Below are 25,102 nucleotides of genomic sequence, written 5' to 3' on the forward strand. Positions count from 1 at the left end.
TACAGTCAGTTAAATGTTGTATTGGTGTAAGGTTCAGGGACTTTTGATCTCCAGTGCTTGTCAGATAAGATGCAGAGTCTGGCTATGAGTGATCTGGGACTGCACAAAAAGTCTTTATGCATTGGCAAACCCTGCAGGCACAGGTACCATGCAAATGATGATGTGCTTTGTATTGCTTATTGTACCTTATTTGAGCCCAGGCGTGTTATAGTGGTTGTTACAGCTTGCTTTGTGCCTGCCATAGGTGTGATAGAAGCATGTATATACTTATAAATATGATGGATGGATGGATGGATGGATGGATGGATGGATGGAACAATAATATTACAAAACTGTTTTGTATGTAATTATATTGTACTTATTTCCATTGCCAGCTTGTCCTTGTGTTTAGATATTACACATATAATTATGCTTTGATCTTGATATGCTAGGAGTAAAAATAGGAATGAATAGTAAACAAAGGAATATATAACATTTTGCCTTTAGATTTGAAATATATTAAATATATTATGCCTTTAAATTTCAAACAACTTGATTGCTTGACTTGACTTGACTTGACTTGATTTGACTTGATTTGACAATGTAAATTCAGATGTAAATCTATTTGACAGAGTTTTAATAAAGATCGTAGAAAACCACATGGAATGACAATCCAAATATCCAGAGAAATAGAAATGTCATTCATGTTCTGCTAAGCCAGAGTGTAATTGAATGATAGCTCTGATAAACAGGGTTTAAGGCACAAAAAAGCATTCAAGACTGGGAGGTCTGACAAGCACTGAGATTAAGAAGATTTGATTAGCAATGATTCAATAAACTACTTAAATGCCATAAAACCAGGGTGCCTGGATGTCTAGTCATAATCTTGTACATTTCCTGGCTTCAGTGTAGATCAGAGTAAATGCTCTGTAGAGAGTGAAGGCTCAGGAAAGAGAACATGTACAACGCATTTACTTCATGTGGATTATTGTTACTATTTTATGTCCTGGTTGCTGCATCAACAATGAATTGAAACCAATCAATTTGTCAGATATGTTTTGTAGCTGACACATAAAACGGAACAGAAATGCCTGCCATATCGGAGATGAGAAATACGAGAGAATGGAGATTTCAACCAATTCGCCACTAATAAGTCCATGGAAACATGATACACCTCGAAGAAAACAATTTAAACATGTTTTCAACCAATGCAGGCATCCAGAGCTCAGGTGTTTAGATTAGGCTTGTTAATTAGATCAGTGCTTTCTTTATCGTGATTATACACTGTACGTCAGATTCTAGCTTTAATTCAGAATAAATTTACAAAGACCTCGAAGTATTATATGTCCGAGCCACAAATAACGTCATTACACACATCCAAATACCTGTACACCTATACGTAATAAAAAAGAAAGAAACAAAAAACGATACCTGCAGAAATGTACCATGTAATGTTGAAAATTTCTTAGTCTTTCCACTTGCTGAAGTAATTTGAACACATTCAATTTAAGTCATTAATATTTGTACACGGCTGTAAAAATGTCCTGGATGAAAGAATGAAACTCGACGTGACATTGAAATCACTGACTTGAAGAGAAGCGTGAATCACATTTATGACCAAAAGATTCGTTCATTTTTTTTTTTTTGTAAGAAAATCTCAGATTCACTGAATAAAGTGGGGCTGATAAATATTACTGCTAATAGGATTTGTGGAATTTATGGAAGTTTAAAGAACACCAACCAATAACTGTATAGCATATACCTGTAAAATACGTACGTAATAGACTTAAAGCCATTCAGCAGCAACTGATTACAAGGTATGAGTCATTGCATGCTAGTGACTGATACTGTGAAAAAACCTGAATTGCTTGGAATTGAAATTTCGCTGACATGTGCAGTGTGGTTCTATTGAACTAATCCAGGAATTAGGTTTAGGAGAAGCGGCACTCAAAATAACACAATGTGAAATAAAATAAAAGCCAAGGACCAGGAGATTTACTGGAAGTGTCATGTGCTTACAGATAATGAGTCGTTCGAGTTCATGGGGTCACGGACGCAACCTCACGCAGTCATTCTAGTTAAAATAATAATGATGGGATGTAAATCTGTGCAGAACTAGACACTGTGTTGCATGATTGTTTTACAGATCGGCATTGTTGGCCGCACAGGAGCAGGCAAATCGATCCTGACCAACTGTCTGTTCCGCATCATGGAGGCAGCTGAGGGAAGTATCTCAATAGATGGAATCAACATCTCCACCCTGGGCCTCCACTCTCTCAGGAGCCGATTAACCATTATTCCACAGGTGAGTTGTCGGTTGCTTGTTTATTTACTGTGCAAAAAATGATGCAGACACAAATACTGTATGCATGAATAGCTTGAATGAAAGTCAGTATCTGATTTCAGTATTTAAATTTTTACTTGTCACATAAACAGCAGACACTAATATTTTAGAATACAATAAAGTCACTACAGACTCCCGGATTTTAGCCCAATAATCACGTTATTCAGAGAATATTTCCTGTTTACAGAAATCTGAAACAGATGGTTATGTTTGCACAAATGCACAGAAGTAGAAAAACAGCCGATATCAGATAAAGTCCATAGCTGTAATCTAGAACTACATTTGCAAACCTTCCTAAATCAACACAAACTCCTAGTGAAGGCTTAGTAGTTAAGACTCTAGTCCACGTTGCCAGTGAAGAAAATCATAAGAAAAAAAATGCTGGCCTACAGTACGTGTTTGATCGATTTATCGGCAAGACGCACAGCTGTAGACAGGCTACGATCATGTGTATAAAAAATACAATTTTTCATTGTATTAAAAAAAAATACAGTCCACGTATAATACAGTCTAATAAAAATCCCTATTTAAATATTTATTTCCAGTACACAGTTTCTTGCGTATCATTTGTATGAATTTATGCATGTAATTAATGATTAAGAATGACTTGCATTACTGTAGTGAATAATTCATAGAGAATCTTGAATTAAGTGCATAGACTAAAAGATATATATATATATAAAGTAGACTCCAAAAGCAATGGACTGTATAATAAAATATATAATATATAAGAACATTATGTCAGTGTGCTGTTTCACTGCACATTTCTTAGGAATGTTGGTCAGGTCGACTATTTGTTTTCTAAATAGATAACCATCAATGTTACGCCATCATTTTAAACATCATTTTTATTTGCAGGACCCAGTGCTGTTCGCTGGGACTCTTCGGATGAATCTAGACCCTTTTGAAGTGTTCGGTGATGAGGAGATCTGGAAAGTGTTAGAATTGTCTCACCTGAAGGAATTTGTGGTGACTTTGCCAGCAGGGTTGCAGCTTTTTTGTGCAAGAAAATAAACAATAAATAACAACATACCCACACACACAAAATTGATAAATTTGTCCCTGACCAGGATAAAGTATAGTTGATAATAGGATTAACAGATGAATGAATACATTTGCCAGTTACGTAATATTCCATAAATCCGTTTCCATACAGATATTCCTCCTGAAAAAATAAAGTACTTCCATCTGTAGTTAAAGTAAATATCTCCATAGAGACAGAAGCATCACTGGTTTAGAGGCTCCTTTGACATGGCATTGGCTTTGGGCTCAACTGAGGAAAACATGTCATGTTGTTTGCTTGAAAAAGGAGTGCAGGAGACAGCGAGAGAGAAAGAGAGAGAGAGAGAGAGAGAGAGAGAGAGAGAGAGAGAGAGAGAGAGAGAGAGAGAGAGAGAGAGAGAGAGAGAGAGAGAGATGGTGTGTTGGGGCAAAAACAGAACCGCATGTACTTTTCAAATGGAATTCTCCAAAGACATTAGTTTGGGTGGCTTGAAATCACATCCCAGTATGCTAGAGCAAATCATCACACAGTATTCAGTATCTTTCGGCTGGAGCAGCACTTGTTTGCACTTGCACTTTTTGCTGCAGTTCCACTGTTTATTCTGCTAACAATAATTACTATTTGTTCATTCGTATTTTATTTATTTGGAGAGTTTCAGTGTTGACAAAAGATGCAGAACACCAAAATCATTTATACTGACATCTTCTTTTTTGTGTACTATGTATTTAAATGTGTATTTATGCTTTACATGTTCAATTTGTTCTAGACTGTTTAGCATGAGTAGAACGAACAAAACGACTCGAACAAAACAGTAACTGATGTCATGTAACAAAATTCAATGCCTTTTCAGCCATCACACTTGAGAGTGTGTGTGTGTGAGAGAGAGAGAGAGAGAGAGAGAGAGAGAGAGAGAGAGAGAGAGAGAGAGAGAGAGAGAGAGAGAGGGAGGTTAGATAGATAGATAGAGAGAGGGGGGGGGAAAGAGAGAGAGAGAGAGAGAGAGAGAGAGAGAGAGAGAGAGAGAGAGAGAGAGAGAGAGAGAGAGAGACATGGAAGGATGCAGGGAGGGAGGGAGCTCCAAGTGAATGTTTCATTTAATGGTTGAATCAGACTTGGATGCACATCTCTGTCTCTCGTGTTCCACACTTCCAAGTAAGTAATTATTTTCAGCAAATATTATAGGAATTGTGTGTTGTAACAAAATCTTTAGAAGGGTAATTCTAGAAAGTGGCTGTTGTTAGAATACATTTATCCTTTAAAAAAAAAACAAAACAAAAAAAAAACACCTTTGTTTTTAAAAACTATCATCAGCATCCATCAGTGATTTTGTTTAAAATTTATTTTATTGGCTTTTTCTTATTTATTTCAATAATAATTTGTTTTTTTATTGTCTGAATGGATTTTTGAGAGTGTGGGCTAAAGTATGCTGACTGTATTGAATGGGAATACTGACTTATACAACATCTTAAATGCCTGAATAATATTAGAAATTTGTTGTATGATATTATAGTTGCTAGGTATGCTTTTCTTTTGGGACATTCTGTTCTTAAACATGCATGATTAGAGAAAAAGTTGATAAGACACCAGTATATAATGTATTCTATGTCATATATTAATTTTAAATTTAATATTAATTCTTTTTTCATTTCCTTTAGAAAGTTATCTGATCAACTCAGAGGCTTGTTTAGCAACAAGACATTGTCATTCTGGTTATTTGTCTCCACATTCTCCCAATATGAATGAATCTTTGATGAATTTCGAGTTCTTCTGCAACACAAGTCCAAGCTCAGAACCTGACCTTTACATCAGTGTCACCAAACAGGAACCTTACCATGTTGCCATCCCCATGACAGCCTTCTATGGCATTCTATTTATCTTTGGGGTCCTGTCCAATGGGATTAGCATGCTTACTCTCCTCAGAGATTCCCGCATGAAGGTCAGTGCAATACAGCTCTACCTGCTTAGTCTTGTTCTATCTGACATCCTCCAACTACTGACAATTCCCATCACTGTATACCGTTACTATTGGGAACGCTACCCATGGAGACTTGGAGAACCCTTGTGCAAAGCTTACTTCATGGTGCGCCAGATGTACTGTGCTACTACCAGCTGGGTGATCCTTGCATTTACTATCGAGCGCTATGTTGCCATCTGCCACACCATGTGGTCCCTTGCTGGCCTCAGGAAGTCACGACTCCCCTGTCTTCTAGGCTGGATTTGGCTACTGGCATTGTGTACTTCAGTACCATTTGCCCTTGTCTACAGGCATGCCCGAGTCTGCATCCTGCATCCTGATGGGGCAACGTCACCTGACACAGGCTCCGTGATGTCCACCATGTGTGAGATGACTGAAAAGGAACCCTCACCCCTTTACAAGGGAGCACTGCTTCTGAGAGGCATCCTTTGCTTCTTGGTCCCACTTGTGTGCATCTTCTGCCTCTACTTACTCATCATTGCCCACTTTCACTACAATAGCCGTCAGCGAATGGCCATGGGCATCACTAGGACTGTAAGTGAAGGAGGAAGTCCACAGTGCCCCCATAATGGGAAGCTGCTGGTTCAGGAGAAACGGGCCTTGCGGCTTATGGGTAAGATTTTATTCTCCAGATAACTCTACCATAACATATTTTTGCATTCAGATTTTTGACCCTGATACCTTTATTGTGCTGTCTTTTGTGGTGCAAGTCTGGGCTCTTGAAAGCCTTGAAAGCCTGGTTTAATCAGGAACTAGAAAACAGGACTTTAAGAAGGTCAAGCAAGGCCATATGACCAAAAACTTCATATTCCATTTGATTTCCCATTGTTTTTTCTTTATATCAACAAGTGTATCCAGGCAAGCCAAAGGTTAACCCTAACCCTGAGGTATTGGGTGTTGAATTAGATGCAGATGACATGCATGGATTGCATCTTGAGTCCATAATTCATATCTAAAGATATACTAGGAACCTTAGACAACAGCATGTTTATATATTTATATTTACTGTATAGTATATTTATGGCATTTGAGGGCATCCACATCCAGAGTAACTTACATTTTTATTGCACTTTATACAAATGAGCATTTAAGTGCTCATATCTATTTGGGTTATGCTAAGTAAAAGTGAGTGGGATAAATGTATAAAGGCCAAAGAAAATTTCCATTACTGTATACCACTAGTGTTGGGGAAAACTACTCAAAGAGACTTGCAGAATCCTTGTGTAATGCTTACTTTATGATATGCCACAACTAGCTGGGTGATCCTCACTTTCACTACAGAGCTTTATGTCACATTGTGTGTCCCATACCAGACTTACGAGGTTACAGGTACCTTGCTTGAAGGCTGGATTTGGCTTCTCTTCTTTACAGTGGAACACTGGTTCTCTATTAAGATTAGAGTAACAGATTAGACTAGCTGAGCTACAGAAGGAGGACTGCAGATTCTGTACCCTGACGATTGGTTTCTTTTCTCCTTTATATGATAAAAATGGTCAACTGCACTTTTTCTTGTTTCGTTTTTGCAGGGGCTGTGGTGGTGACTTTCTTTGTGTGCAACTTTCCTGACATTGCATCCTCACTCATGCAAGTTTATGTGGATTCGTGGTCAGGGACGATGCTAACAGTTTACACTGTGCTCAAATCCTATCTGTCGCTGCCTCTGTGGTATGTAAACAGTGCACTGGACCCCATCCTATTCTGCATTTCCTCTAAAATCTTTCGCAAAGCATGTTGGGAAACCATGGAGCCTCTCAGACCCAGATGTCTATGTGTGAACAGACAAAGAAACACAACGTCAGCGGTTAGCCAGAATTTCACAGGCACAGTTAGCACATCAGCCTGATGACTCTTAATTGTTCCCCAGTTCAGCCATGTCAGTATTAATGTTAATGAAAAAAAAATGTAACGTGTACTCTGTCTGGAATTAACACTTCGTTCCAGCTGCTACAGGTGAAAATATTTTGTGTGTTTTATTGAGTATATATCGATGGTATGTTCTGTGTAGCAGCATGTTTTCTTATTTTGTATCTGCTGTATAAAGAATAATCTCAGGAACAATTGGACCGATTACTGAATACAGGGGTCATTAAAGGGATCAAAAAATAATTAAATAATAATAAAAATAAAAAAAAATCCTCAGGGGTTCTATTACTCTTAACAGCACAGGAAAGGAAACGATTTGCTATCTTAAGTATGCAGAACCATTAAGACTATCTCCAAAGGGATTTTGCTTGTAAAAATGGAATACGTGTCTCTTGTATCATTTGTGATTGCTGTTGTTTCTGTTATTTATCTAGAATTGAAAAATTACTCTAGCCTCTCCTATGGTTTAATGTGAAATTGTAAAAAAAAAAGTTTTAATAATGATATTAATAATGATTTCGTGGTTATATTGTGGCTTTATGGACCTTGCTTTTTCTGGAATTCAGCACTTGACCTGCACTATCTTTGAATCACAGTCATAAAATGTTATGTTATAAATGTACAGATTTATACATGATATATAAATGCCACACTGCAAGAAGAAGAAGAAGAAGAAGAAGAAGAAGAAGAAGAAGAAGGAGGGGAAGAAGAAGGAGAGGAAAAAGAAGAAGAAAATTAAGAAGAAGAAGGAGGGGAAGAAGAGGAAGGAGAACATGAAGAGGAGGGCATAATAATCTAGAATTTATGTCATTTTATTAGCTTGCATGTGATAAGTCTGACCAACAATAAACTGTTTAAGTTTTTGTTGTTGTTGCTGTGTTTAACTGTTCAAGGTGCATTTTGCAGTGAATTCAGTGAAAGCAGGAAACTAAACTCTGACCCCTAGTGGTGAATACAGGTTACAGCAAGTAAAAACACACTTACTTTACACTACATTGAACTAGACTAAGAAGTCAACAGTTGTATATTGGCACTTGTTAAATGAATGTGGCAAAACGTTTCACTGCATTTTCTATTATATTAGACTAATATTTACCTAATATAACACCTCTGCACGACAAATCACAAATCAACACAGGTAAGGTCATGAATATTGATAAGGTAGAGCACAGAGCCGCCATATGATTGGCTGATTACTCCTTCCATTGTAATACGAATCTATAAATTCCCTTTGAATATTATATAACGAATTTAAATATGTATAAAATATTTGTTGGTGGTGTAATTATTATTATTATTATTATTATTATTATTATTATTATTATTATTATTATTATTATTGTAATTTTTGTTAGTATTATTGTGTATAAATGAAGAACATTATTATTTAAATTTAAAACAGAGAAAAACGGATATATAACTTTCCACTGCAGAAATAGAAAAGAGTGAAATATCTTTATTCAGCCAATCGCATGCTCGTCTGTTCAACTTCATTAATATTCATGGATTACCTTCTGCGATTTGAAAATTCGCCAGTGATTCCAGCCAATCAGAATTAGGGGGCGGGTCTAAGAAGTTCTAAGTGGCAAATTCAAACTGAACATGGCGGCTGAGAAAGATAATGAAGAAAACAAACAGAGCAGAAGGTAAGTAATGTTTGTGTTTTATTGGCTTGTATAAAACGTGAGTTTGATAAAAGTGCGTATTTGTTCACTTAAATTTATATTCAGAGTGCATTTTCAACATATTTGTGTTAGTATCGCATAGCTAGCAAAATTAGCTTTGATGTGTTTTCGTTGACAGCTAGCGTTAGCGGTTAGCATTAGCAGTTAGCATTGGTTGGATTTTCAAATAGCTTCGAATATTGTATTCTTTAAACCCAACAATTAACTATAAAAATGTGTTGTAGTTTACGTAAAACATGCGTTAATCGATATTTATCGTTTAAGGCAACGGAGTTCGCTTATTGTTTTGTTTATATCTGCTTTGGTTAGCTTTATCGCTAATGGCTGCTTAGTAGCTTTCGACTTGACAAAATAACGACCTGTAATAACGTTATTTTTAAATAAGACAACTACAATAATAAACCACACTGACCTGCAAGTATAAAGTCTATAATTAATTCTGCAGACTGATATTATACCTATATGCATTTTTTCTATCATTGCTAACACATTAGCAATTGCTATGAAAAAGTTTTTTTTTTTGTATATCCTGACATGAGCCTTATATGAAATAATACTAATTTGGAAACTGAAAGCTGAAAAAATGATTAAATAATAAAAATACTAAAATAATTTTGACATCTGGGAATAAATACAAAAACAGTAATGTTAATGTTTTCTGAATTTCTTCTCTGACTTGGTAAATATAATTTATAGATTATGGTAATCGATTAATTGTTTTACTGAAGCTTGATAATGACAAGACAATTATTAACAAGATACATTAGGTTGAATAAAAAAGTCACACGTGATAGAAATCTATATTTCTGCATCGATATGAGCCAAAAAACATCCTTAGATTAACCCTAACCCAGTCAAACAAATCAGATGAATATATTAAACTTGGTTAAAAAAAAAAAGTGTGTGTGTTATATATATATATATATACACACACAGTATTTGTGATATATGAATCTCACAAAATCCCATGTGTGGAAGCTGGAATGAGAGAAAATTCATCTAAGCCATCGTGCAGGACTGATCAAAAGTTACTGGAAAGTTTACTTGCAGTTATTGCTGCACAAGGGCTCACAACAGATAATGAAAGAAAAACATACTTTGCAAGTCACAGATCTGTAATGCTGGGTTATTTTAGAAGTTTAACATTGCTGGCTTAATAATTGCCTTCACTTGTGAAAATCTGATGTTTTGAGTCATATTTATGCAGAAATATATCAATTTCTAAAGCAAACAATGCAAAATTTTCAGTTGGCATTGTGGCAGGAATAATGCAGGTTGCATTATAAAATTCAATACAATGATGACTAAGATAACTTGCCTTGTGTATCCGTATCATATTTGACATAGACATATTCAACACAGTGTTACTATAACAATCGGTGTAAAATATAAATGCATTATTAGTTGCTTAAATAAAGTACATATTCATAGTATTCCATAACTACTTCAAAACAAGCAAAGATGTCCCTACAAAAACAAACAAACAAAAAAAAACCTAGCAAGTCAGTCCATAAAGGCAGCCTTATTGGAAATGACAGCCTAAAGCCTGAGGATCATGGGTAAATCCACTAGGGGGCGGTAGACAAGTCTCAGATTGTATACATCAGGTTTTTGAGGAAAGTATTGATAATGCAGGTGTTGCAGAGGTCTCATAATCTCATGTATCAAAGATGATACATTTGCTGTTTTAGGGTTAATTTCTTTTTTCTCCATTCTGTTTTTGCCCTAGGGGAACAGTATGTAACATAGTCATAAGCCAGGAGATGCCTCAAAGCCAGCCGGTTATTTTCAACCCTGATTTCTTCGTGGAGAAACTGAGGCATGAGAAGCCCCAGGTTTTCTCTGAGCTCTTGCTGAGTAACATAAGTAGGCTCATTGATTTACCCGGAGCAGAATTTGCACAGCTCCAGGGAGAGGCAGACCTCAAGCTCCCCGCTTCGACAGGCTTCCTGCGCCTACCCAACTTCCTGAAGCGTAAAGGTGAACAAAACACTTCTCACATAGCAGTGCTACATGAGATCACACACAGCACTGTTAGAACAGTATTTTATCAATCAATTTTTAACTAATGATTAGGAAGAGCATAAAACACAATGGGACATTGTGAAAATATCTACACAATATAATATTTTCCTATCAAAAAAGCAGACAGACTACTTAAAAATAGACATAGGAATCCTTGTGGAATAACGTGCTTTTATTAGTTGTAAATATAGCCGTGAAAAATGTTTCTGAGCAAAGAGAACAGCACATATTATGGGTCAGTAACATAACTAATGATCAGTGATTGCTCGTTGGGAACATTGGCTCAAGTAAGTCCAAGTCAGGAGAACCTGCACTCAGATTGTATGACCCACAGCTGTGATGTAAGTCGAGAGACATGTACAGGACAGTCTGAAATGACTACTGAAAAGCACTGCAGTCTAAAAACTTAAAAAATCCTCTATGGGAACCAACAGGAAGTGTACATCAAAACGACCCACATGTGTAAACTCACTGTGTATTGTAGGTTGTCTGCTGTTCTGATACATCTACTTCTAAATGTTTTTTTTTCCCTCTGTGCTTTTACATTATCAATAAGTTTTGCAACTTGTCACAGTAAACCAATGTTATGTTAAACATGTTTTTGATTTCAGAGAAAGGAGTGATCTTTGGAGCACCATTAACTGAGGAGGGAATTGCCCAAATGTACCAGCTCATAGAGTACCTTGGAAAAAGTAAGAAATCGCTCTGTTACTCTTAGACTGAACGTTAGTGAGTTCAGAATCCACTGCACTGTCACTTTCTTGACCATAAATGAACAAGTAAAAAGTATAAAGTACCTGAACGGTCAAGTAATTAACATATCCTAATGGCGATGGCTCTTTCCTCTATCTGTCAGACCTACATGTGGAGGGTCTTTTCCGTGTGCCAGGGAACAGCATCAGACAGCAGGCGCTGAGGGAGTTGCTCAACAGTGGCGCAGATGTCGACCTGGACACAGGGGATTACCATCCGCATGACGCAGCCACACTGCTGAAAGCCTTCCTGGGGGAACTGCCTGAGCCACTGCTGACTCATCGCCATTACCATGCACATCTCAAAATAGCCGGTACTCCCTTACACGGATGACAGTTTTGTGGCTGCAAATACCTGTGGCCACTAATTTCCACATTTATTTCTTTAGTTCACAAAGTGGTGTTCATGGACCTCTGGGGATTTACAATCATCTCCAACCAGCCATTATTATTTATTTATCATTGAGCTCATGTAGCCTGTTTGATTGGTTACTTGAGTTAAAAGGATTTAATAATAATAAAAATAACATGATCTAATTGTGTTCTGTTGGTGGAAAATTCAGGAATAAAATTCTCCATGGTCAAGAATGTTCTTAATATGTGAACAGTTAAGTCAGTTCATAAATCAATACTTAGGGCTTTAGAAATTATTTAAAAGTGGCAAAGAGTTTGCCACTTTAAAGAATAGATTTGGCAATAAAGTTAGATTAAAGATGTGATTCAGAGAAGTGTGCTAAGTGTGTAAACTACTATTATGTCATGTCATCATCTGAAAGGACAATGCCATAAAAATTGTGCTCTTTCTTACCCAAATAATGACACAAAGAACAAAAATAAATTTCAGAACAAACCCAAAATAAAAAATAAAGATGTGATTTTAGATGGACAAAGCAGTCAGTATGCTTGAATCAAATATTAGTATTTAATGTTTCTATATTTCACAGAGATCACTTTGTTCGACGAGAGAGGCAACAAGACGTCTGTGCCGAACAAAGAGCGTCAGATCGAAGCACTGCAGCTTCTCTTCATGCTGTTGCCTCCAGCCAATCGCAGCCTACTCAAACTGCTGTTGGACCTGCTCTATCAGACCGCCAAGCATCAAGACAAAAACAAAATGTCTGCCTTCAACCTGGCTCTCATGTTTGCACCACACATCATATGGCCCAAAAATGTAGGTCTGAGTTGTTTTCCCCTCTTTATTTTCTTATTGGGTGTTGCAGCCTTCTCAAAAAGCTTTTTGTACACAGGTGACCGCAAACGATCTGCAAGACAATTTGAATAAGCTAAACAACGGCATCACGTTTCTTATCAAGCACTCACAGAAGTTGTTTCGGGTAAGACACTGAATTAGCGGAGGTTTGGCTACTAAGAGTCATTTCATTTTAGAAGTCCTTCAAGAAGTAATCTAATGAAGTCCTATCTTATGGGCATGGATAATGACTTATTCTGTATTTTCTAGGCACCAGCATACATCAAAGATCATGCACGGATGCTCTTCTCTGGCTCAGAAACTCCTCTATCAAAGGTTGTAATTATTGAATTGTGCACTTCATGCACTGTGGTGTAGAGAGATCTTTGTCCCCCCCGCCCCCCCCCCCCCGATCTGTCACCTGGACTCATTAACACACACATTGTGATGGTGTTTTTTTTTTTTTTTTTAATTTTCATACACAAACATGATTATAACTTTTGTTCCTGATCTGGTCAAGTTAAATTAATATTTGAATATAAGTGGGGGGAAAATTAGCATATAAATTAAGTTTGGCTTTCATTGCAGTGTTGTAAAGCACTGACACCCCCCCCCCCCCCCCCCCCGTCTGTGATGGAACCTCATAGATGTCACACACGCATCAAATGTGCACCAGAGTCTTAGTCACTTCTAACACGTTGCTTTAGGATGACACGGCTCTGTACGCCGTAGCCGGGGCTCGAGGCCTGCCCTCTAAGAGAAGAAGCGAGGAGGATGGCAGTGGAAACCAGCAGCACACACAGGAGGCTCTACGTGAGCTTTTTCAGCATGTCAGCAACATGCCCGACTCTACAAAGAAGAAGAAACTCATTCGACAGGTAAGCCGTTGCTTTTCACCTTCACACTGGCTTTGCTGATGTGGTGAATGCTAAAGGTTTCTTGCATTGTCTTTAAATCCACACTACATACAGTGTTATGTGTTGGTACTCATGCTGAACGAACAACGCATTTTATAGTTTACCAAGCAGGGAACTCCGATACGTGACAGCCCGAGATCTTCAGGCCAAAAGCACGGTCGCTCCCGGTCGTTCGGTGGTCTCATCAAGGTCTGCGTTTGCTTACATTTCTAATCTATTGCAGTATTTCAATTCTGTTAGTACTCAGGAAGACAGTTGTATCATTATTACACCTAGAAATCATTTTCTTTAAAACAGAGAAAGGTTTTGGGGAATCCAGTCACAAACGACAGAGCTGGGTCTGGGACGAGCCACACCAAAGAGGTGAACAAGGAAAATGTAAGTTACAGCTGAACCTCAAACTGTCTTCAAATTTAATGTGAAGACATTTAATATGTAATTGCGTTCGATACGCAGATAACACTTTTACATTACAATACACTAAAAGGATTTGATACTTTGGTTAACATTAATGGGTTAAAAGTAACACGAACGCAATTCATGTTTTTATTTGTTGTTTATGTTTATTTTTACATAACCAAAGACTAAACCTTCATTCCAAAATTTGCCTTGGTTGGAATTTTCAGTTTAAACATTTAATCAATCAGCAAAATCACATTTTAACCTACTATCACTTAACTATATTTATCCTTCAGTTTTGTCGATTAATTTTTGTTTTCTTTCATACCACTTTTCAGGGTTCCACATCTGTCAAAAGAACTCTTCCTTCTCCAGCACAGCACTCCAGTTTAAGCCTGTAACTTTTCATTTTGTAAATTAATTTTTTTCGATCAGGTTTGTGTAGCGTTTATTTGGGCTCAGACGTGACCTCCAACTTGTTAACTATGCAAACAAGACGAATTTCTAGACCAGTACGTGTAATTTACACGTCGTTCGGATTTCACCAGTCGCAAATGTTTCGAATTTACAACTAGGAATGAGAAATGAATTGTAAATGAATTATCCGTTTGTGAACGATATTTATATTAAAAAAAAAAGGAAAGAAAAAGAAAGAAGTATAAATTGTCCCAAACATGTAGCATCTACTCAGAAAGGTCAGGAATGGAACGTGTATTCAGAAAGGTCAAGGATGTAGCGTGTGTGTGTGTGTATATATACACACAGGTATGTGAGACTAGCATGACTAGACATCCAGTACATCTAAAAACAACACACTGCCATACTAACGTGTGGTTTTGTCCTTTTATGGCATACTACATTGTATGAATATACAGAGGTTTAGGGTGTAATTGTGGTTGTAAAAAAAAATCAATTCTCGCAGGCTGCACAGCTAGTCCGTGTTATTTAGGGCTGTTACACTGAACATTTTGATATCTGAGAGGATTTCGAAAGTTTGATTTTGAATCTTGTATTTTTAGGGAAAGGGAGATGAATAGCGGGAAATGAGTTTCTGTACCTTTGTGAACAGAAGGTGTCTTGCTGGTAGGCAACTTATTTAGAGGCATGTTGATTTATTTTTTTTCCCCTTTAGGATTTAAAATATTTTTATGCTGTAATAGACTTTATTACTCAATTGCATTATCACTCCAAAGCACATGACAGAAATTACCCCAGGTTCAGCTTTGTGAACGACGACATAAAGAGAGCCGCTTACAGAAGGATCGTACGTAAAAATCTCCATCGATTCGCTGTTTTATGTTTTAGAGTTTTATGGTATTAATTTAAACAAGAAAATATAACAGTCTCTTGGGACACATTACATCCTTCTTTCTGGAGAAGGGATAATATTTTCTGTTTTAACATTTTTTTTTTTTTTTATTAATGGGGAGATTTTAAATGTGAATAAGCTTGAGCCAGACTATATTTTAGACGTGTATTAATGTGTCTTATTTTGATAACTCTGATTTTCATCTCTTCAACTACTGTCTAATTTTTTTTTTTTTTATACTTTACGGAGTTAACCACTATTTCATTTAAGATCGCTTTTAAGTTATTTCTTTTAATATTTTTATATGTGAAAGTGCTTTATGCTATGTGAACACCCCCATGCCCCACACACCAGGTTTACTTGTTTTATTTTATTTTTCTTTTGGTTTGTTTTTCCTCCATATGGTGTCATCGCATTGTTCACATTTTACCTCCAACTTTACCAGTAACTAGCGGTGTGTATGATGTTACCATATGGGTTTAAGTCATAGCTGTATTGTACAGTGCCTTCAGCTTTTGACATTAAAGCAAAAGTATTAAAATCCCTCTTTTTTTGTGTGTGTAAATATGATCAAGGATGTAACGCACTTTCACAATTATTCACTCCTCTCATTGAGGTCCAGCATTATTAAGTGTAAAAAAAAACACAACATTGGGAGATTAAATATAATACTTTGCCAGAACCTCTGAAGCAAAATGAATTTGTATAATTTGCATTCAATTTGTTTTTCAGATTCACAGCAAACACTTATTTCTTTCACCATTTATTAAGTGAACATTAAAGCTTAAGTATGTGCTTTTTCATGGTCTGGCTTATGATGGATCTGGAGACAACAGGACACCGTACCAGCGAGCAGTACTCACTCTGTCATACATCTGGGGACATTTATAATCCAACTGCCATGTTTTTTGGGTTGCTGGGAGGAAACCAGAGAACTCTGAGGAAACTAAAAATGTACAATGTCAGCTGTGCTCTCTCGTTCTCTTTCTTTTGCTCTCTCTCTCTCTCGCTTGCTCTCTTTTTCTTGCTTTCTCTTTCTTTCGCTCTTACTCTCTCTCGCTCTTACTCCCTTTCTCTTACTCCCTTGCTTTCTCTCCTTCTCTCTTGCTCTCTCTCTCTCTCTCTCTCTCTCTCTCTCTCTCTCTCTCTCTCTCTCTCTCTCTCTCTCTCTCTCTCAGCTGTATATTGATTTCTTCCACTGTGTTGAATTCTTTAATCTTGTTGGTCAGTCACTGTTGTCCTCTGATGTTTGAGCCAGCTGTAGTTCATGTTAATGCCCTCATTCTAATGCTATAGTAACCATTCATTCATAAGGGTGATCTACTTAACAATGAAAATGTAGAAACATTGATAGGGATTAAGTTTTTAGAAGATATCCAACATTTCTGGAAGGAGGCTCTAGTGTCAGCACTTGGCAACAGTGAGGTTTCTTCAGGACGGAGATCTTTTCGATGACCTTTTAAGAGCAGGGTGATGTTTATGGTCTAGCTGTAAAGTGCAACTTGTTTATTGATTAATCTAATCACCTGCATATTGCTGTGAAATCAGGGGAATAAGATTCACCTCACGGTTTGATGTTTTACCTTAATTATTGTCCAACGACATTTAAACACAAAGTTCTGCTTATTCAATGCATAAGCTTCTCTCTTGCACTCCCCCCTCTCTCTCCCTCGCTCTCTTTTCCTCTCCCCCCTCCTTCTCTCTTTTTCTCTCACTTTCTCTCTTTTTATCTCTCTCTCTCTGTCTACCTTGCTCTCTTTTCCTCTCCCCCTCCCTCTCTCTTTTTCTCTCACTTTCTCTCTTTTTCAAGGAATGAGGTTCAAGCTTGAGTTGCAGCCAAAATAGAGTTAATGCCTAAAATCTGCTGGAATGATCCTGCCATGTAACATATGAACTTATTTTTTTATGCTCCAGTCTTTGGATGCTGTTATCGTTATTTATTTCCCATTTTTTATTCCAGAGGCTTACTGGAAGTTCTTCATTTCACCTTGACATTGGCATGAGCATGAAAGTTGAGAGACAGAAATGAGCATCATCAGCTGTAGGTCATGCATGCAGTTATTTGTAAAATGAACTGATAAAATTGAAACAAGACTGAAATCTCACTGAAAGTTTTAGGGTTTAAAAAAGCTGGAAAAAACTTTTTTCACGTGTGTGGATTTCACGATTTTGTTTTCAAATTGTGGTTAAGGTTATTCCAAGATTCACCACAAGGGGGAGCAAGAGCTAGAAATCCATGCGGTTCTTTTCACACATGCAGTTAGTTTATCTGTCCTTAGCATGAATCCATGAATAAATCTGTCATTTAGAAACTTTTTTTTTTAATCTGACCCACTATTGATCATTGAATCTCTGAAATAAATGATTTGTGTTGCTTTTTATTGAAGAATTTGCTCCATTTCTGATGCTTTTATATGACTCGTTTGCCAAAATATGATTAAAACTTTATAATACCTAAAAAATGGAAAAAAAAAAAAAAAAAAAAATCCCCAGTGTTTCATTTTGCACAATTCTTGCCATTTCATTCCTGGCATTGTAGCTCGACTTTGTATAAGCCTGGCTCACAGACGCCCAAGGAGTCCTGTTTTCTCTCAATGTGACTAAATGTGGAATTTGCAGAATCTATGTTTAGAGTGTTGAAGTCGAAAGAACGGGCCTCGTTTTTCTTTGCTTCTTACCCTCCGTCTGCATGCACTTATCTCCTGGCTCTTGACAGCTCTTTAAACCTTCAGTTACTTATTCAATAAGTAATAAAGCACGTTGTTCCTGCTGAGCTGTTCCTCTCATTAATGCTGTTTTATATCCACTGACAGAATTACTGTGATGTGTTTGCATAAAGCCTATATGTGGTATTGCGGGTACGTTATACTACGGTACTCAGAGCCGGACAGTTTGATTTGTTCCCATGTGAAGGACTCTGTAGGGACCGAGCGAAGGGAAACTGTAGTGTTAGACTATTTTAAACGTCCTACCCTAGAGTCCCAATTCATGCAATGATATGAAACAGTTCTCTGAACTTGGCGTACAGATATTATGTAATCTTCATATTCTCTGTAGTGTGCAGCAGTCATTTAGCCAGTGATATGTCTAATTTAGTTTTAAGTGGGTTTTTTCCACATTTTCCACGTACCTCAAACGCAGCCAAGACGTGTACGGTGTCCCAATTTTGCTCCCTTGGTTCAGGACTAAAGCTTCAGTATTAACATAGTTCATATGTAATGGAAACTTCTTACCACCAATTTGCATCATTCAAAAAAAAAAAAACATATTTTTCTCCTGTTGAACCATCCATTCAATGAAACACCCCCCCCCCCCCCCCCAAAAAAAAAACAAAAAAACAAAAACAGTAGCATGATTAGCACCATAAAGATCGCTGTGGTTAAACACAGCGGTTTGTACGTCATCACATTAGATCATTAGGGCCAGTTTTACTGGGTCGTAATGTACTCACGTCTATGCGAGTCGGCGCTGTGTATTTAAACCCAAACAAAGACTTTATATTCTGTCCTTTTTGTTTACGTGCCTCTATCGCCAAGTTATTTCTTGATGTTTATAGATTGACTAAATCTTATTTCTTCTTAAACTCGTTGTAAACGAAACCCTGTTGTAAATTCTACACGCAGATAAGGCTAACTTTGACATATCAGAAGTAACATTGCTCACGTTTTTCTGTTGAAATAAATATATTTAAGTCGATTCTTCTTCTTCTTTCGGCTTTTCCCTTCAGGGGTCGCCACAGCGAATCATCTCTCTCCACCTATCCCTATCTTCTGCATCCTCAACACTTGCACCCACTAGCTTCATATCCTCATTAATTACATCCATATACCTCCTCTTTGGCCTTCCTCTTTGCCTCCTGCCTGGCAGCTCCATGTCCAACATTCTCCTACCAATATACTCACTCTCCCTCCTCTGAACATGTCCAAACCATCTTAACCCTCTGGCGTCTGAGGGTATTTTTGGGCCTGGAGAAGTTTTGACATACCCTGTCCTCCCTAACTTTGTCCCCCAACATGAGCTGTCCCTCTGATGAACTCGTTCCTAATCCTGTCCAATCTTGTCGATTAATAGCATTTATTCGTAAATAAAGTCGGTAAGTTTGACGTATCGACTCGACTGAGCGTCTGTTAGCTTACTGTGTGTGGAGTTGCACACGTTCTCTCTATGGGTGGGTTGATTGGAAAGATCGGTTATACCGGAACGTCTCCTAAGTGCAGGATAAAGCGCTTCCTTAAATGTTACTGACAAATATATTGACGTATTTAACGTATAATGACCATAACTGTCTAATTGGATGGAAGTAGTTTTTGTAATCAGACCCCAGATTTGTTTCCTGTGTCGTCCTTTTCAACAGAGCTAGCACAATAAAAGTAATGAAAGTGCCGTGTGCCCTGGACTTATGGTCCAAATCAGGAAGTGAAAGGAACTCCCTTAAGTCTTTTGATTAATGTGCGGTAAACGTGATATTTGCTCCTTCTCGTCTTTCTCATAAGGATCTACACCAGAGCTGTCACGGCTAAGCACCTCTCTCTGGCAGGTCTGTTTAGGCTATCACACATTATTTTCCTCTCCTTGACAAAACAGCTGATTTGTTCATCTTTTCTACAACGTGGTGGACTGTTACGGATACTCTGCAAATTTTGGAAAGTGGGAAACAGCTCGAAGTAACATGGTAAAGGATCATTAATGCTTTAATCAGTTCTTCAGCAAAGTTTTGTTCAAAGTAGGAAAGCGTAATCCATCACTGTCTGCTCATTTGCTTCCAACACCTCAGGTCACTATTGTGCAGCGAGTGATAACTAATATGATACTAGCATTCGATCGCTTTTTTATTATTTTTTTATCCCCATCGTGTCGCTTTCTTCGAAAGGTTTCCAGGAACATCCAGAGGAACCTGGAGCAGAAGAAAGCGTAACTCACCATTTTAAAAGCTCTATTAGAGCTCATGGAGTTTATTTGCCTCAATTATTTAAGCAGTTCTATACATACGGTAATATTTGGACCTGAATGTGCTCTCTCAGAAGAAAGGCCTGTGGCCTCGTTTAATAGCCAGAATATCGTTCTACATTCACAGCATTTAGCAGACACCCTTATCCAGAGTGACTTACAACTGAGGGTTAAGGGCCTTGCTCAGGGGCCCAGCAGTGGCAGCTTGGTGGACTTGGGGTTCAAACCCATGACCTTCCAATCAGTAGCCCAACACCTTAACCACTGAGCTACCACATCCCATGTTCTGCTCATGTTAATAGTAATATTTCAGTAATTCTTTGGCTTTTCTTTAGCTGCCCTTTTTTTCTCTTCAGCTCCCTGGTGGCTAAAAGTTCGAGACCCGCTGTGTTCAAAGTTATTTTGTCTTCTTTGCAATTCTACTAATCCTGTAAAACCCTAACGTTAACCCTAACAAAACAAGCAAGCGGAAATGCACTGATGTGTCTATATTTTAGCTCACACACACAATATGGTTACACACACACACACACACACACACACACACACCATACCTGTGAACGCTTTCTGTTTTGCTCTGTGTAACTAAACCAACCCTGTCCCCTGTCTTTAAGGTCTTCTCAAGAGAGCGTACGCATCGAATTGTCTAACGTGCCCCAAACCATGTCGTACCATTTAATAAGGGGTCAGTGTGTTGGAACACGGGACGCTGTAAATCGTACACACGTGTGTATGTATGGATGCCCAGTGCTGCACTGAGATGCCTGAGAGATTGTAGGGGGTGAGGGTGGTGTGTTTAGTATTGGGGGAAGGAACACTGGATGAAGGGGAGGGGATATGGGAGGAGCTTGGGAGCTGCTATTTGTAGATCTTTGTGATGGATGACTGCTGTGTGTGTATATGTGTGTGCGTGTGTGTGTAAGAGAGAGTGTGAGAGTGTTTTTTTTTTTTTTTTCTTTCTCTTTTTGGTGTTCCTCTGTTCCCCTCTGTGTAGGCAGCCAGAAGAGTGCAGGAGTGGGAGGGAAGCAGACACAGACGCCGAGCACAGCGAGAGAGACAGAGACAGAGAAAGAGACAGAGTTTTCTTTAGGAAGTGAAGCACGGCAGAAGAGGACGAGAATCTTTTTTTTTTTTTTTTTTTTTTTTTTGTTGTTGTTTTGTTGGGTTTGTCTTTTCCCCCTTACCATTAGAACAATCAAAACAGGACAAGTCTGACCTAAAGTAGACATTTCTTCTACTTCTGAGGACAAAACAAAATTACCTTTTTATACGTTTCTTTTGGTTTCATACGTAGTCTTTCTCCCACACGTTGTGTGCGCTTTGCTTTCAGCAGAAGGACTTCTGCAGCAGTAGCAGCAGCTTTGTAAAGGGAAGGAAAAAACAACAACAACAATCTCTTAAGGACAGGCAGTTAAAGGAGTTTTACGGAGCTGTGGATCAGTCATGCCCATGAGAGGCTGTAGGGCATGGAATTGGGCACTGCTATTGTGTGGTGCCCTGTTTGCCCACCGTGCCACAGCGTGCCCGGCACTGTGCACCTGCAGCGGCACCACCGTGGACTGCCACAACCTGGGGCTCAAGAGCATTCCCAGGAACATCCCAAGGAACACTGAGCGACTGTGAGTAGCCTCTCAAGCACAACCTTTCCTCCTGCAGTAAATATGATGTTTAGTGGAGTAAAAAAAATCTGTATTAATCTTCAGGGCAGGTGTAAAGAGGTCCAGGCAGAAAGAAAAGAGAATAAACGTATGCAAGGAAATGCGCCTGTGATTGACACACTGACTTGTGTGCGTGTGTTGTGTGTGTGTGTGTGTGTGTGTATGCTGCTGGTGGTAAATGAGTTCTGTTAGTTTCTTTACTTATTTATTTATTTAGTTTAGTGTTAGGATTTGACCCACTCCCTAATTCTCCTGTAGAAATCACTTTGGAGGTTTCTAAGACACCAAACTTCGATGAAAGTCAATGTTTGTCCTGCTGATTTTGTGATTATATCGACAGTGTAACAGTTAAAAACAACTCTTCTCAGGACAGAATGTGTCTGAATCTGTGGATGGGTCTAAATCAGTGGGGAAATCAGCAACATGGTGCTTAATTATGTGACTAGTGAAGTGAGGGTGTCTCATCAGCAGCTGGTCTGCAGAAGGAACTAACAAGCAGCTCAGTCTGCACATCAGCCGTCCTCTCGTCTCTCTCTCTCTCTCTCTCTCTCTCCTCTCTCTCTCCTCTCTGTCTCTCTCTCTCTCCTTCTCTCTCTCTCTCTTTCTCTCTGTCTCTCTCTCTGTCACTCTCTCTCTCTCTCATCTCTTTCTCTCTCCTCTCTCTCATCTCTTTCTCTGTCTCTCTCTCCTCTCTGTCTCTGTCTGTCTTTCTCTCTCTCTCTCTCTCTCTCTCTCTCTCTCTCTCTTATCTCTTTCTCTCTCCTCTCTTTCTCTGTCTCTCTCTCCTCTCTTTCTCTGTCTCTCTCTCTCCTCTCTCTCCTCTCTCTCTCTCTCTCTCTCTCTCTCACTCTTTCTATCGCTCTCTCTGTCTCTCTGTCTCTGTCTCTGTCTCTCTCTCTCTCTCTCTCACTCTCCTCTCTCTCATCTCTTTCTCTGTCTCTGTCTCTCTCTCTCTCTCTCTGTCTCTCTCTGTCTCTCTCTCTCTCTCTCTCTCTCTCTCTCTCTCTCTCTCTCTCTCTCTCTCTTTCTCTTCTCTCTATCTCTTTCTTCCTGCCTACAATCTTTTGTAACACTTTAAAATATTCATGTTGTAATTAATTTCCGAGGACTAGAAATGGGAAAATTGATTGTACCGGTTTCAGGTTTAGAATATCTCTGATAAATTATACATGGCAAGGAAATTGTGTGTGTGTGTGTGTGTGTGTGTGTGTGTGTGTGTGTGTGTGTCAGTACAATCTTTTTTTTTCATGACCGATAGAACAAAATCTTCCTTGAAGTATCTGCGTTTCTTTTTCTCGATCAGTTCTGGGTTGTTATTTTTCTAGCGAATCATGAAATCATGGTAAAATGATGCACTTTATGTATTTAAACATAAGAAATCTTTCCATCCAGTGGCCCCATTGTGTAGTGGTCATTTTTCAAGGTGATTGCTCAAGTCAAATAAACCACACACAAGTCCCTAGTGATTTTATCCCTGACTCTTATGACAAATCGACGATACCTTACATGCTTTCCTAATTGCTTCTGGTTTTTCTGTGGAATTCCTTTCTTTCTTTTTTATTTGAGTTTTTTTATTTTCTTTCAAAAGGGCATCCAGACAAACTCAAATAAGAGGATTTGAACTCAAATGATTCTATGTTGCACTTTCAGGAGAAAACCCCACTACATGCCCGTCACTGTTTGTACTTCTGTTCGTCCCGTAAGTGATAACGGACGCAACTTTAAATACACGTTTAACGTCAAGATGAGCAAATATGTAGACGAAATTTTTACATATTCATAAATGGATACGTGTCAGCTTGTTTTAGTGCAGACAAAAAAAAACAGGGATTTCTCAGTCAAGATAAAGTGGCTCCGAAAGGGTTGATTGGTTCAGACATCCACTCAAAAAATGCCCTTGCAAGCAGAAGCTGTGTTATACATGCTGACAAGGTTCTGTGAATGTGTGCGTGTGTTGAAGTGTTGGGGGGTGTAATGTGTGCGTGGATGTCGAATCCCATCTGTACTCGTCAGAAAGCGTTTCGATTGTCCTGACCTTTCTGCTCGTGTTCCTTAACGACTGCAGCCACATGTGCCCAACTCGCACCCCCATACGAGACTTCATCCTAACCAGCTTTTGCTAAATATACTAGACAATGAGCCCCACATTCACAAAGCACTCCCAAAGCTGTGAGGTAAAAGATGCTCGACTGCACATTGTACATCCTAACTGCGTAAAAACGGTTACTAAATATGTTTTCCGAGCAGCTTAAACAGCATTGGGAAACGTTCTTCTTTCTCTTTAATGTACCGCATCTTGTTTAATTTTTTATTTATTTTTTACATGCTAATGCATTTATGTATATTCGCAACGTCGCACTGCCGAGATCAAGCGTGGTTGATTGTGCTGAAACCATGCTGTCTGATTTGGGATTCTCTTTGTAGTTAGACGGCTCAAGTGTCTTTTCTTGCCTCCTTTTTTTGATTGTTTATTGATTTAACCATCGAGGGTTTGAAGGACGAGTAGAGATACTGCATAAAGAAAGAGTTTAAGCTGCATAATGAGTAAGTGTTTAGAAAGCTTGGTTGTAACTTCAGCTTTAGTCTAATAAGAGGTACAGAGTATATGGTTTAGTTGAATGAATTGAAGGCTGTTTGTAGAAACTCCTTCAAAATCATAAAGGCTTCTACAAAAAGAACCCAGAACAGCTTGCTGAAGTGACCTCTTTAAAAGATATCACTTCGGCAAGACTTTTAAGCCGTTATAGAGGCAGCATGGTGGTATAGCAGGTGGGTTTTGCTACCTCACATCTCCACAGTCCCAGTGGTGGGGCAGTAGCGGCTCGAGCGGTTAAAGCTCTGGGTTTGTTGATCGGAGGATCAGGGTTCAAGCACTTGAGTAAGTCCCATAACACTCACTGTTCTCTGACCCCAACCTCCAAAGCTGTGATATGCGAAGACACATTTTCACTGTGCTGTAATGTATATGTGACAAAAAGAAAGGCTTGTTCTTCCATCCGGACCTGGAGTTACTGTCCGTGTAGAGTTTTGCATGTTCCTACTGTATGTCCCATTCCA

At 38.4% G+C, this 25,102-nt stretch overlaps 4 protein-coding genes across 6 annotated transcripts in view; all 4 read left to right on the forward strand.

Annotated features, from left to right (window-relative positions):
• The first annotated feature begins 1,887 nt into the window (after positions 1-1,887).
• LOC113661798 (ATP-binding cassette sub-family C member 3-like) lies at positions 1,888-3,352 on the forward strand. The gene is made up of 2 exons (XM_027176252.2): positions 1,888-2,284; positions 3,182-3,352. Exons 1-2 carry the CDS (start codon positions 2,111-2,113, stop codon positions 3,335-3,337), a joined length of 330 nt encoding a protein of 109 aa, XP_027032053.2. The 5' UTR covers positions 1,888-2,110; the 3' UTR covers positions 3,338-3,352.
• A 1,022-nt stretch (positions 3,353-4,374) lies between these two features.
• On the forward strand, positions 4,375-7,997 carry LOC113661794 (pyrokinin-1 receptor-like). The gene is made up of 3 exons (XM_027176248.2): positions 4,375-4,478; positions 4,982-5,914; positions 6,828-7,997. The coding sequence occupies exons 1-3, from the start codon at positions 4,412-4,414 to the stop codon at positions 7,142-7,144; spliced, it is 1,317 nt and encodes a 438-aa protein (XP_027032049.2). The 5' UTR covers positions 4,375-4,411; the 3' UTR covers positions 7,145-7,997.
• A 681-nt stretch (positions 7,998-8,678) lies between these two features.
• arhgap19 (Rho GTPase activating protein 19) lies at positions 8,679-15,981 on the forward strand. Its single transcript, XM_027176247.2, has 11 exons — positions 8,679-8,810; positions 10,579-10,829; positions 11,486-11,566; positions 11,731-11,940; positions 12,571-12,797; positions 12,874-12,960; positions 13,086-13,151; positions 13,523-13,693; positions 13,832-13,921; positions 14,030-14,110; positions 14,470-15,981. Exons 1-11 carry the CDS (start codon positions 8,767-8,769, stop codon positions 14,530-14,532), a joined length of 1,371 nt encoding a protein of 456 aa, XP_027032048.1. The 5' UTR covers positions 8,679-8,766; the 3' UTR covers positions 14,533-15,981.
• A 5,348-nt stretch (positions 15,982-21,329) lies between these two features.
• Positions 21,330-25,102, forward strand: part of slit1a (slit homolog 1a (Drosophila)) — a 90,551-nt gene continuing 86,778 nt past the window's right edge. For 2 of the 3 annotated variants that reach the window (XM_027176256.2, XM_027176257.2), the window contains exon 1: positions 21,331-22,006. In XM_027176256.2, the coding sequence (XP_027032057.2) occupies positions 21,831-22,006 (176 nt within the window). In that variant the 5' untranslated portion in view covers positions 21,331-21,830. Of the gene's footprint in view, positions 22,007-25,102 lie in introns of all 3 variants that reach the window. The other variant, XM_027176258.2, reaches the window with a different exon arrangement.

Source organism: Tachysurus fulvidraco, chromosome 7 (assembly GCF_022655615.1).
Source record: "Tachysurus fulvidraco isolate hzauxx_2018 chromosome 7, HZAU_PFXX_2.0, whole genome shotgun sequence".
Lineage (NCBI taxonomy): Eukaryota > Metazoa > Chordata > Actinopteri > Siluriformes > Bagridae > Tachysurus > Tachysurus fulvidraco.